Consider the following 14165-nt stretch of genomic DNA (forward strand, 5'->3'; position numbering starts at 1 on the left):
GAACTGTTTCTCCACTTCGTTCTAACGACAAACACCAAAGCAGCTAAATACACAGTCGTGCAGTGTAATTAGCCCATTTCCACACGGATTCAGTAAAAAAAAAACAGGCGCAATATCGTCTCTGCATTCAGGGTGGATCAGCGAATTCAAATAAAAAGCTTCAGCTTCAGGGCAAAACTCGAGTGAAACAAGTGAACCCAAGCTACTGTCGCTACTAAACAGAGTAATTAAAGAGTATGCAGATGACAGTAACTACGAACATAACGAGACTCTTATTTTGATAACTAAACATTCACGTCCTGCGATGTTATTATCACGTGATCGCCCCACCTCGAGCACGCTAGTACTTGCCATCACTGATAAACTGTTGAAGTTTAGCTAGTTTACGGCCTATTGTGAAGGTGTAGTGCCGTCAGTCTAGCGACCAGGCTGCAAAGCGTCAGGTGTGTTAAATAATTTGGCATAATATTTATCTATTATGATTTTGATTACGGTTAATTAGGTAACAGTGGAGTCATGCTGTATCTGTATGCAGGACCGCTGCAGATAAACGTTATACAGCTTGTGTGGTTTAAAGCCCTGTAACGGTGTCAGTCGTTAGTTCTCTGGTTCTCTGCTGCTTGTCACTAACAGAAGGTATGTTGTTTACACGGGCAGGATGATGGTTTCGTGGTTTCTCCGTGTCAAGCCTCCCTTCCATCGCCATCTGAGTGTTTGCTCTTCCTCCAGCCACAGAGCTGTCATATTTGACATGTTTGGAGTGTTGATCCCATCACCGCTCCCTAAAGCAACAGGTTCAAGTGCTTCATGGTTTCTGCAGGTTCTCCTCATGTGCTCTCGTGCCATCAGAGAAACACCACCATTATTCAAAGTTTTTTAATCACTAATATACAGCACTGTGCACAAGTCTCTGGCACATGCAAAGAAATTCAAAATTAATGGAATTAAACGTTTCTACATTAAAAGAAATGTAGCAATAAACTAATTAAACAGCAATAAACAGTAATTAACGAAACAAAGTCAATACCCTTTGCTTTAAAAAAGAAAATAAAGAAAACAGTAGTCTTGGGGACACTTTGTGCAGTTTTATAAGGAAATTAGCTGGTAAGTTTTATTGAGCAGCTTGCAAATCTGACACAGTTCTTCTGCAGACTCTTACTGTCACACTCACTTTTTACTTTTTACTGTTTTGTTTTTTTTCCAGCAAAACCCAGCAGCTTTCAATATGTTTTTTGTCTGAACAACAGTCAGTTATATAATACATTACTTTCTTTACTGAAATACAAACATTTTTCTGTAACATTTAATTTAATGTTTGGAAATATAAAATGTTTTTTGTACTGTCTCAGTAATGCAGAAGACATAAAATAAATTACTATAACAAAATTTGTATATAAAAAAAATAGGGTTCCTGAGCACAGTACTGTACACGCTGGGGTGTTTGAACTTTTCACGATATGATAACCTAGTCTAAAGAAAAAAATCACAGCTTTACGGTATTATGATTTTAAATGACCATGAAAAACACACAAGCTGCTAGTGAAAACTGATTGTGAAATCTTTGTATTGTTTGTATGTATTGTTTGCACATCCTTGTGTATATGACAAAAAACAAAAGGAATACATTAAATTTATGTAATTTCTACATAAAATGTCTGACATTGGGCCTCATTAATCAGTCTTTGATAAAGTGATGTGTAAATGTTTGCATAAGTCAAACCAAACTAAAAATTCATGCCAGATTTACAGTTTCTTGAATGCTGATTTTCTTTGTATATGCATGTGTATGTTGGTAAATAGCAATCACTGTAAATAACTGGCCATGTGCATGCCACAAACTTTTAGCATCATCCATCCAGCGCAATATAAGCCAAAAGAAAATGGTTTGACACAAAAACTGAGTCCAAAAAAAGTATTACTGCTAATCTACAGGTTTCTCTGCTACGGAGGCCAAACCATGATAAAGCTTTTTAAAAGTGACCAGATGCCTTGGCAAATGGAACTGACTTATACAGTTCCCTCTGAAATATCACCAGAATACTTTCTGATTACTAACAATAGGGGGCTGACATGACTATATCATATTGTTACTGTGATAAATTTTGCTTTTGCCTGTTCCATTTTCAAATTGTTTATTTTTAGAATATTTCTGAATTTAAAAACTAGTGGAGTTGATTATTAATTTTTCCATTTTGTGGCACTACTCTTCTGCTGGGGTGTTGGATGCATTCCAGTTGTAGCTTCAGTATAATCAAATAGCTGTGCTGCTGTGTATTGTGAAAGCTTATTTTGACTATCAGGATAAGTTTTTGTCAAAACACCTACCCCTTTACAAGTGGTAGAGCCCCACAGGAAGTTTGCTTTGTCAGTGATTATAACTTATGCACATATTTGTCACTTTTTTGACAGAATGGGAAGATGAGAATGGAGTCCCACGTGGCACGATAGGCCAAGCTATAAGGGCTGGGGGCAATAACAACTCCTGGAGGAAATACATGAGAGGAGAGCTGGGGCCAGAGGAGTTTGTGGAAGCCTTTAGTCGAGACTGCAGTCAAATTGTATGTTTCTCAGTGTTGGCCTTTTCAGTTCAGTAGATTACATTGCCTGGTACAGCAGCTTAAGCAGGTTTGATTATTCATATATATTGCACTTTGGGCAAAATAAATGTCTGCATATAGAAAACATAGGCAATGCTGGATTTGAATTTGAAAATTAGGCAGATTGTATTGCATGAACTGGTGTAATAAAGGAAACCAAATTTGCCTATATTATAAACTGTATATTATTTTCAGGCAGGCTTCAAGGTCCATACTGGCTCTTTCCATTCGGCCCTGAGCAGTGACTCCATGTCACGGCCTGTGACCGTTATGATGGATGCTGTGCAGTGTGCTCGTGCTGAGGGGTTCAAGACCGCTGTTCTTAGTAACAACTTCCTGTTGCCTGGAGGAAAGTCCTACCTCCCTCTGGACATCTCTCTCTTTGATGTTGTAAGTGAATGAAAAATAAACTAAGTAACTATTATTAGGCTCAATTGCTGTAGGGAAAATTACTTCACTTGCAAAAACTGTAAATGGAAACAAGCTTTTATATTTTTGTCCTGGTTCAGTTTTTATGGGTAGATTTTTGTAGGATGTAATGGTGTAATAATTTTGAATACAGTATTGAAAAACAAAATCAAAGAAAAATTGATACTTTTGGTGCATTTGCTATTTGGTTTGTTTTGTTTTCTCATTGCACATAATTAAAAAAGAAAAAAAAAACTAAGGCTGAAAATGCATGCATAAATCTCCTTCATTCATGGATCAGAAATACGGCAACGAAAAAATGCAACCCAAAATACATGGCATGTTTGGTTCACTTACTGTATTTGGCCCGATTCAGGAGCAAATTTCTATCTCACTGTAATCGAACCACGCTAGATTTCGACTGGAAGTGTACCGAGAGCACTTTATGGAGATGGTCACGGACTTGTTGTTTTGGTCCACACTCGAGTTTGATTGTTATGTTTTTATCTGCACTAATTGCACCAAAGAGGGAAATGCACCAGGGTTCAACACAAATGGACTAAACACAGCATATGTGAAAGCACCTAAGAGCCTGAGCTCAAACTGGGTTTTTTCATCGTGTTTTTCTTGCCTTGCCTAAAGCTACTCATCGTTTCAGTAAATTCCTTACTTATGCCTAAGCTCTGATGGCTATCTAATGGCTGTGAACTATGCAGCAAGACCGGAAAAAAACAGTGGTTTGTGTGCATGTGTCGTGGGGTTTCAGGCAACGTGGGTAAGGTAGAATAGAAAAAGCACTCCATCATGAAAGAAGAAAAATACAAAATAAGGCTCACGCTTTTATTGGGATAAAGACCTTTCACCAAGTTTGAAGACGTTCTTTTTTTTACCTTATCAGTGTTTACTACTCTGACTTTTCCGTTCTTTATATACTTTTTTTCCAGTATGCACATGTAACTGAAAGTCGTAAATCTCATGATTGTTATTTCACTTCTATAATCACCTCACTGTATCTTGATTTTGTTTGTGTGTTTAAAAAAAAATAATTTTAAGATAGTAGAGTCCTGCAGAGTGGGTTTATGTAAGCCAGATCTCAGGATCTATCAGCTGTGTGCCGAAAGACTGGGAGTCTCACCTCACGAAGTGGTGTTTCTGGATGACTTGAGTTTCAACGTGGAGGCTGCGGTACAATTAGGAATGCATGGCATCATGGTGAGTTCTTTACCAGTACTGTAGTTCCAAGTGGTTCCAAGCACCAAGACACTTATAAATAAATGTATTGCCATCAATAAGAAAATTGTGTCAGCCCTAATCACACACACAAACTCACTGAGCACTTTATTAGGAACACCTGTACACCTACGTATTCATGCAATTATCTAATCAGCCAATTGTGTGGCAGCAGTGCAGTGCATAAAATCATGTGGACCAGCAACTTCACGTAATGTTTACATCAATCATCAGAATAGGGAAAAAATATGATCTCAGTGATTTTGACCATGGCATGATTGTTGGTGCCAAATAGGCTGGTTTGAGTATTTCTATATCTCTTGGGATTTTCTGCACAACAGTCTCTAGAATTTACTCAGAATGGTGCAATAAAGAAAAATCATCCCATGAGCAGCAGTTTTGCGGAAGGAAACGCCTTGTTGATAAGAGAGGTCAATGGAGAATGGCCAGACAGATGGTTCAAGCTGACAGAAAGAATACACTAACTCAGATAACCACTCTGTACAACCTTGATGAGAAGTAAACACGTCGAACCTTGAGATGGGTGAGCTACAAAAAAGTTTTTTACAGCAGCAGAAGACTATGTTGGGTTCCACTTCTGTCAGCCAAGAACAGAAAGCTGAGGCTGCAGTGGGCACAGGCTTACCAAAGCTGGACAGCTGAAGAATGGAAAGACGTAGCCTTGTCTGAATCTCGATTTCTGCTGAGGCACACAGTTGGTGCTCAGAATTTGGCACCAACAGCATGAATCCATGGAACCAACCTGCCTTCTGTCAACAGTCCAGGCTGGTGGAGGTGGTGTAATGGTGTGGGAATGTTTTCTTGACACGCTTTGGGCCTGTTAATACCAATCATTCATCCCTTGAATGCCACAGCCTATTTGAGTATTGTTGCTGACCTTGTGCATCCCTTCATGGCCACAATTTACCTTCTGATGGCTACTTCCAGCATGATAATGCACCAGGTCACAAAGCAAAAGTCATCTCAAACTGGTTTCATGACAGTGAGCTCAGTGTTCTTTAGTGGCCTTCCTAGTCATCGGCTCTGAATCCAATAGAACACCTTTGGGATGTGGTAGGATTCACAGTATGAAAGTGCACCTGAAAAATCTGCAGGAATTGCGTAATAGTCAGGTCAACATGTTTCCAACATCTTGTGGAATCCATGCCATGAAGAATTGAGGCTGTTTTGAGAGCGAAGGGAGGCCATATCAACTATTAGTATAGTGTTCCTAATAAAGTGTTCAGTGAGTGTATGTGTATATATATATATATGTGGGTGTGTGTGTGTGTGTGTATATACACAGAACTGTGCAAAAGTCTTAGGCACATGCAAAGAAATGCTGTAGAGTAAAGATGCCTTCAAAATAATGAAAATAAATGTTTCTACATTTAAAAAAAAATACTATAAAAAGCAGTAAACAGTAATAAATGAAACAAAGTCAATATTTGGTGTGACAGTCCTTCGCTTAAAAAATATTGTTAGTCTCAGGTACAGTATATGTAGTTTTATAAGGAAATTAACTGGTAGGTTTTACTGAGCATCTCACAGAAACAGCCACAATTCTTCTGAAAACTTTGACTGTCACACTTTCTTCTAATTTTTCAGCAAAACCCAGCAGGGTTTTTTCTGAAGTCTGGAGCCCATATTTTCCAATACACTTAGCAAAGCTTGATGTTCTTTTATTTTAATTCATTGTGCAAGCACTTTTCAGCATTTCAGCATTCACTGATGGACACACACAAACCGCTCAGTTCTATCTCTCTCTCTCTTCACGGCCCTATGTCAACTCATTGTGATCACACACAGGTGAGAATCATTATGCATTACCTACTGGTTCTGCCAGCTCCTCTCCATCTGCAGCCAACACTTGACCACGCTCCTGCTTCCACAGTGCTTTTTGAGATGTAGTTAGGCTGCAAGCTGTTCCTTAAAACTCCACATTAATAAAAATTAAATTTTCAATTGAAAAATTTTCTCAAATGAAAAATTACTCAATGCCTTTGATTAAGTTCCTGCCTCAGATGATCTACTCTGTGCCAAAATAAAACACTTTCCATGCACTTTATAGGGATGATACGATACAGTTGGTGACAAATGTGTGTATTTAGTATTGCCCTCAAATGGTATTCAATTGTTTATTTTGAGTGTATTTACAATGCCTTAAACAAATTTCAACATGACATTTTGTGGTGATATCAAATTCACAGACAGTGGTGCTGGACTTAATACTGCCCGAGCTGACAAGGCATAAGAAAAATGGGTTTAAGTCCATGGTCAGAATCCTGTACCAGAGGCACACCTCTGTTTTAGGCAAACTCCGCCCTAATCATGCAAGTCCCATGCTACTCTCTGAGTACTCCTACGGCCATAGTTACGTCTGAGTTTTGGATACTGATATGCGCTGTTTCTGTATTAACTCCACATCAAGCGTTTGTAACTCTACTAATATGGCCCTTCATATTTGTATTCCTGCATTTTCTCATTTTTAACGGTTATTTCCAGAACAGTTGCTAGCTAGCTAGCTTGATTAGTCTTTATCCAGAACTGACTGAAGGTATTATGGCGTGACATGGGCAGGCTATGTGATTCAGTGCAAGATGTTGATTTATCTTAGATTTTGTGCTCTTCCTTCAAATGTTGAATTTTAGTTATCAGTAGTAGTGGAATTACAATACGAATTGACCAGTTCTAGACATAGAGCCTCGGGCACATACTTTTCTCCAAGACTCAGTTGGTTCGCATACCAAATTTATAATCAGTTTGGTTTTGCTGCTAGACAGTTCCTCTATAGCATTCAACATGTGTTGTTTCTCTTCAGGTTAGAGATCCTGGATTGGCTGTGAAGGAGCTGGAGCAGGTGCTGAAGGTACCATTGTCTGGCTATAGGCCTGGAACCCTTTCTGTTGGATTGAATTGGCAGCTCCCTATGAACCAACTTACCCAATATCTCAAGAAAGCTACTCAGCTTCCACTTACAGGTACAGTAGAGCTTATTATTATACTTTTTTAAACTACACATCAAACATACTGAGGTTTTGTTATATGAATTGCATTATTGCATCATTAGGTTACATTGCAGTTAGATGTTTTGGACTTCATTATGTTTTACTGTAGACCACATTATGAGCCAGAGTTACTTGACTGATTCCACATACCTGTTGAGCTGTGGACAGCATCGGTTTGTCCTCAAGAAGAAACCAAGTAATGAAGCTCTGCAGAAGGAAATCAGGTTTGTTCAAATGAGCTTATGAGATTTTCTGTTATTTTTATTGGACAACATTTTCCAATTTTTTTTATCTGTAGGCTTCTCAAGGCCCTTAAAGAAGCCAGAGTCCCTGTACCAAGTGTTATTGCCCAACATGAGATGTCCAGGTAAGCAAACATTCACCTGAGAATCTTAATCTTAATACTGTTTGTTGTTACCTAGATGTTAAATGACTGTTTTTGGTTTGTGATAGTTGTTCATGAGTCCCTTGACACATTAAGAGCTGGGGGGTACAGAATTTTGAACAGGATGATCAGTGTAAATTATTATTTTGTGTAAAGATCTTATTTCTTTCATTTAGTACAGCACTTCAGAAGCTACATAAAATATTTATATGTAAATAATAACAATTTACACCAATCATCCTGTTAAAAATGTTAAACCCCCCTAGGTCTTAATGTATCGTGTTACCTTTTGTAATAGTTTTTTTGTTGTTGTTGTATGAGTCCCTAAATTGTCCTCAGTGTGAAGAAATGGAATTCAAGATCATATAGCCACTGTTGGAAAGGGGTCAAATATGCAGAAGATGCTGGAAAACCTAATATTGTGCAGGACCTGGATGGTTTTTCTGAAGAACAGTGGGCAGCTTAACTGCTCAGGACAAACAAGGGACTCTTGAACAACTATCACAAAACAGTCGTTGATCATCCATGTAACAACACGCGGTATTAAGAATCAAGAGTACGTAAACTTTTGAACTGGTTCATTTGTGCAAATTCAGTTATTATTGTGTCTTGTGGACTACATGTACACATCTGTTGTGTGAAATGGCTTATTTAGGGCAGTACTAAATACAAAAAACACAATGCAATTTCTATGATCTTTTTTTTTTTTTTTTTTAAATTATTAACATTTTGCAGATATAAGGCCTATGTAAACTTATGACTTCAACTGTAAATATGTATCTTGTGTAACTGTAATGTATGTTTCGGTGGTTTTAACATGCCGTTTTATGCATTATTTCCTTTAGCAATGTCCTGGGAACCCCATTTTACCTGACATTATACTGTCCGGGTCGAGTGTTTACTGACCACTCTATACCAGGAGAGGATCCTCAAGGGAAGAGACATATATATGAGACTATGATAAAAACCCTCTGCCAGATACACAGAGTTGACCTGAAAACCACAGGTTTAGAGAACCTTAGAGATCCAGGTAAGATGTTTGCAATTTTTTCCCCCCTATTTTAAAGAATGTAAATTGATATAAGGGTGACCATTTTGAATTACAACTGATACTATTATTCCACATAAACAATCCACAATTTGCAATGTGCTGTACAATAAAGGACCCTGTCATTTCTGTATGATTTTGCATAAATTCTTTTTTCAAGAATTACAGTATATGACATATAGGAGACCTGTGGCGTAACAGATCTTAAACTTTCTACACATTCTAACACATGGCTTATTTATCAAAAATATCAAAAACAGCAACCATGACCTGGTCAAAAACCACTTACTAATGAATTAGTGAATGAATTTATTAATGATCTGCAAACCCAAGGTCCCTGATTTGTGTCTGGTATAGTTTAAAACAGCCATCTTTTTTTTTTTTTTTTTTTTTTTTTTTTTACAGCTTAGGCATTTTGGTGCTTTCCAATCTGAATCCACAACCGCTGAAAATTTTGAAATGTATGATTTCACCATCTTTTTTTTTTTTTTTTTTACTGTAGCATACTGACCATTGCCAACTGTTGCACATTTGCTGTATTCATGTTGACAATGCGTTGCTCTCTCTGGGAAATGACATCATAGTTCATATTAAAACTTTAGTTCTGGGAACTTTAGTTTAGTTTTACTAAAGTTTTACTGAAAAAAATAGTAAATCTGCTGTCTTTCTGAAAATCATATCTGAATGCCCTGTCCTGCCGCAGCAGAATAAAGCCATCCCATTCACATGACTTTTTTTGTTGACCAGAAGGACCCCAGTCCCTGTAGATACTTAGATATATAAAAATGTGACTTGCTCAATAGTTTGTATTTTAGGTGACTTCATGGAATCTGAAGTGAAAAAGTGGGCACAGCAGTTTAAGGCAAACGAGATTCAGCCCATTCCTGCTGTGGATAGACTGATAGACTGGCTACTGTTGCATCGCCCTAAACATCAGAGAACCACACTGCTCCATGGAAGTTTCAGGTTTGACATATACATGCACACAGTAGTACTTCCAATTAAGCAAATAGGGCATCACCCACTGAATGCCTCTGCAGCATATATTTACAGCATTGCCCCATGTTGAATTTCCATATCTCACAGAACTTCTACATTCAAACTGCCAAGCTCACATACTCATGTCCCTCAGACTGACGTGTATAAGAACAGATCTTTCAGGGAAATGTAACTTTCCACAATATCTCAAAGATGAAAAAACCCATAATGATAACTATCCAATAACTTAGTAACTGTTACACATGTTACTGATGTATCAGTATTTGGCTGTAAACATGCATTCAGTGTATGTTAATTATATTGGATGTAAATCATATATTCACATATATTAAATGGCATGTAAATAAAGGATATACAAGACTGATTCATTATTGCAAAATATAATTCTAAATATAAATATAAAAGCATTAAGACCTATTCAGCCAGAACATGTTCTTTTCCAGGAGAATCTAAAACAAACTCATGTAAAAGAACATAAAGAACATTGATAAATGATAAAAGCTGCCATGCAAAAAAAAAAAAAAAAAAAAAAAAAACGAAAAAGAAAAAAACACGAATAACTATTGGACACTGTGGAACACTGGTACTGACACTTGGTACTTTAGTGGAGGAGGAAACAGTGTAAGGCTTTTCTTTTGGCTAAACACTGCTTCCAATAATGTGCCTGTTCTATTTTAGGGCAGTGCAGCACTAATGCATCAGACTCACACACAGTTACTCTGATGGTGAAACAACCTTTAATGCCTTTGTATGTGTCCATTTTTCCATCTTTTCTTTTTCATTTGTTTGCTCAAGAGAAGGGTGACAAATCAATCACAGTTGCTGCTGATTTTTAAATCCATTATATGTCTTTATGGTTCCTGAACTTTCCAAACTTATGAAAATTTTTTTCCCAGATTATGGTGAAAATACTTGAGTATGAGGAAGGCACCATATAAATTAAAATAATTATTATGATCACTAATGTGCATCAGGCTCGGTGTGAAGAATTCTGTGGGAAAAACTGCGATGTCTTCTGTTGTCTAATCAAACAGTGTGGTGTGAATAGGTCAGCAGTGTTTGTCTGTGGAGCCTGCTACAGTATTTATGTGGACTTGTTAAAAGAATTGCTCTTAGCCTTCTGTTGGAATTCTTAAAGTATTTTAGGCATGTGCCCTATCTGAAATGCTGAATTGCTGCCCCTAGACATTTTTTGACATTTGAATATTTTATATTTACTTATGAAGACTCTTCATACAATTAGAATATCAAACTCACAATTCCTGTGTTCGTTTTGTGTCAACCCAGTGGAAAACCTATTTACTTTCATTTGTTTTATTTTCGTCTGCTTTTCCTGGTATGGGTTGCAGTGGCTACTGCTCCTCTGAACTGAACCTTATAAGGATGCTTCCTGGACAGCTCTCAGTAAAGCTGTGTCAGGCATGTCCCACTGGATGGAGACTCTGGGGCAGACCCAGAGCCTGCTGGAAAATATATCTGGGATTGTCTGGGCATGCCCCACAGGGGGCTAGAGTCTGGAGATGCAAATAGATAAGTCTAGGGTTGATCTTCTCAGCCTGTTGCCACTGTAACCCCCAGCAAAATGATATTCTCAGTGCTCCATTTTTTTTTTGTTTCATAAAGTGACTTTGAATTTATAAAAAAAATTATAAAAAGTTTTAATGTATAATAATAATAATAATAATAATAATAATAATCATCATCATCATCATCATCTTACAGCCTGAACAATTTGGTGTTTGACTCAGAGACCCCTGATGTGAGGGCAGTATTGGGCTGGAGTCTTTCTACTGTAGGAGACCCACTTGTGGATCTGGCTTCCTGTTGTATGCCCCACTTCCTTCCCCCTGTTGCTTCTACACAACGAGGTAAGAGCAAGAGCAGCTCCAGAAGTTGTTAAATATGTATTCTTTATTAGGGTGCAAAAGTGGTTTGCCATAAAAAGATAATCAGGACAATATTCATCAGGTCAGGAAAATATGCAAAATCAATTCAACTGGAACAAGCTCAAGTGAGTTAAATAATAAAACACAAAAGAGACCCTTAACATATACAGTATGTGCAAGCTGTAATACAGCAAAGAATCAGAATACTTCTTGGCTCATCGTTATTCTGTGTCCAGTCAAAATAGTCAGATACAATGATAGACCCTGGTAAATGTCTGTATGATCAATTACTGAATAACTGAATGAATTTTTTGTTTCATGGAAAGACTTAAAATGTCCTGGAAACTACATGGTTTGAAGTAAGATGCCAATTACATCACAATATAAGAAATATAATGGATATACAATGGAAAGCATGTACTAACCTTACACTACAGCATCACAATAAAGGGCTGGACAGAGAGAATACTTATATAAAACTAAGCAGACAGAGCAGACAGGATGCGCAAATTACTTGTAATCCATCACGAGCACCAGAATATTCTTGAATTAACCCTGTGATTATTTTATGCTTTTATAGGGAGGAAGTTTGTTCCAATGGGTATTCCAAGTGCAGAGGAAATATTTGAGCTGTATAGCAAAGAAATGGGATTGGAGTATATTCCAAACTGGCAGTTCTACATGGCTTTCTGCTTCTTCCGCCAGGCTGCTATCTTACAGACAAATTATAAAACTTCATTCAAAGGTAACACATAGTTTGGTATTAAACATTACATTCCCATAAAAATATTGTGCATTCCATACATCCTCTGGATGATATTGGGTCCTGACATTTAAATTTCTATGTATGATGACAAACATGTTTTTAGTAATTTTTTATAGTTATATATTTAATAATTGCAATATTTTTCAGAACTATGGCTAGTGTTTTATCTCTCTTATTTTTGTCAAGGCACTACAAACACAAGTGAAATAGAGGACATTGCACACGTGGCATGGGACTTTGCCACTAAAGAAGGCTTCCGTATCTTTAATGCTTTGCCTGGATCAGCAAGTCTTTCAGAAAAATAATGACAGTACAACAATATTTTACAGAAAGCAGGCAAGAAACCTGTTTTGTTCTTTGCTGTGCTCTACAATCAGGTATTAGGGAGTTTGTGTGCTAATCAGTAAGCTACTAGTCTGGCCCTCAAGGCAAAGAGGTAAGGGTTGCACAGTATGGCCAAAGGTCCAGTAATAGTTATGATTCAAAACCTGATCTTGTTGCTGTGTCACTGACTAGCACCACATAATGGCTTGTTTGTACACATGGCTTTTTCAGGTGTGATTACTATGCGTACTATCATTAAGGTCATCATTAAAATTGCTGTTATCTGAATATTGTATACCATAAAAGGGCTTTATATTAGCTACTATAACGGTAAAGAAAGAGGTTTATATATTATGTTTATAATATATTCATCACCCCAATCCACAGACATAACTAGCTGTGGATCTGTCCCAGCACTTTTTATTTGTGTTCATGTGTAGAGACAATATAAAGAAAATGGCTTTAAATAAAAGCATAACAGATCCATAAAAGACCTTAATCTGTCATTACCTAACACTGCTGTTCCAATATTCACCCAGGTTTTGTTTGACAGTCTGAAGTTCAGTGCTGCATTATAACCTGATAAGGCTTTCAACACAGTATGATCATGCTTGTAACACTGTATTATTATACAAATGTACCTTGCTTCTGGTGTGTTAATGTGTTTTGACAGATCAAAGATATAAAAGGACCCTGATTTAATATAGGTCTGTACAGTTTTCTCATGTTTACCATGTGTCTAAGGCTCTTCCTTTTTTTAAATGAAATAAGATGTGAATTGGACAAAAAAAAGTCTGTTTACACCATATCAGATTGCATTCTCTGACTATTACAGTGCAGCTGGTTTGCTGAGTCACCTATCCACAATGGGGCCAATGGTGGAAATACCACTGAAAATGTGCTGCTTCATAAAAATCCTTCTTAAATTAATCTGTATATACTTGTTAGGAAGCATATGGACACTGTAGAGTAAAACTATTATTGTGAGACGTGGTGTTAAAAGTGGGGCAGAACAAAGCATTTTGTGCAAAAATTTAAGGAAGTTCTAAATTATTTATAAAAAAAAAAAAAAAAAACCTCAGTAGCCAGGGTCTTATAAACATTTATATCTTTGATACATGTTCTCCACATGTAAGGCTAAATGCTTGTGAAACAATTATATAATAAACAATTATATTAAAACACAGTTTAAAACAATTGTATAACACAGGTAATAGATAATACCCAATAACATACAGTATCTCAGGGTTTTTAGTCCTATTGCAGTTCTTGGGCTGACTATTTTGTGTGTCTGAATTCTGGGGATTTTTTTTTCTTTTTCTATGCATGACAGGCATTAATCCAGTTAACCCATACATTTATTTATAGCCAGAGCAACTTAAAATCATGACCTTACTATTATAATGAATTATGATGAAAATGAGAATCTAATCCAAGCACAGAGCTGAAGGTTATAGGCCGGGTCAGTGATGTTCAAGCCAGGATGGTTTCTGTTCAAACTAATACAGTCTTAC

General features: G+C 37.0%; 1 protein-coding gene across 3 annotated transcripts; it reads left to right on the forward strand.

Annotated features, from left to right (window-relative positions):
- Positions 1-286: 286 nt before the first annotated feature.
- On the forward strand, positions 287-13380 carry LOC113542535 (acyl-CoA dehydrogenase family member 10). Of its 3 annotated transcripts, none has more exons than XM_026940132.3 (13): positions 287-443; positions 658-794; positions 2410-2558; positions 2793-2987; positions 4059-4217; positions 7057-7216; positions 7353-7467; positions 7542-7610; positions 8474-8658; positions 9480-9642; positions 11398-11543; positions 12142-12306; positions 12514-13380. In XM_026940132.3, the coding sequence occupies exons 2-13, from the start codon at positions 659-661 to the stop codon at positions 12630-12632; spliced, it is 1761 nt and encodes a 586-aa protein (XP_026795933.3). In that variant the 5' UTR covers positions 287-443; position 658; the 3' UTR covers positions 12633-13380. The 3 variants fall into 3 exon arrangements, with proteins under 3 accessions (XP_026795933.3, XP_026795934.3, XP_026795935.3); XM_026940133.3 differs by having other exon boundaries at positions 9492-9642; XM_026940134.3 differs by lacking the exons at positions 287-443; positions 658-794 and having other exon boundaries at positions 2423-2625.
- The last annotated feature ends 785 nt before the right edge of the window (positions 13381-14165 follow it).

The sequence above is a fragment of the Pangasianodon hypophthalmus genome, chromosome 24 (genome assembly GCF_027358585.1).
Source record: "Pangasianodon hypophthalmus isolate fPanHyp1 chromosome 24, fPanHyp1.pri, whole genome shotgun sequence".
NCBI lineage: Eukaryota > Metazoa > Chordata > Actinopteri > Siluriformes > Pangasiidae > Pangasianodon > Pangasianodon hypophthalmus.

Bases quoted from the DNA above. Each gene is read 5' to 3' on its own strand.
- LOC113542535 (XM_026940132.3), top strand. From the start codon at position 659: ATGATGGTTTCGTGGTTTCTCCGTGTCAAGCCTCCCTTCCATCGCCAT. The intron at 7,217-7,352 runs GTACAGTAGAGC...GTTTTACTGTAG, and splicing joins TACTCAGCTTCCACTTACAG to ACCACATTATGAGCCAGAGT. The intron at 9,643-11,397 runs GTTTGACATATA...ATCATCTTACAG, and splicing joins CTGCTCCATGGAAGTTTCAG to CCTGAACAATTTGGTGTTTG.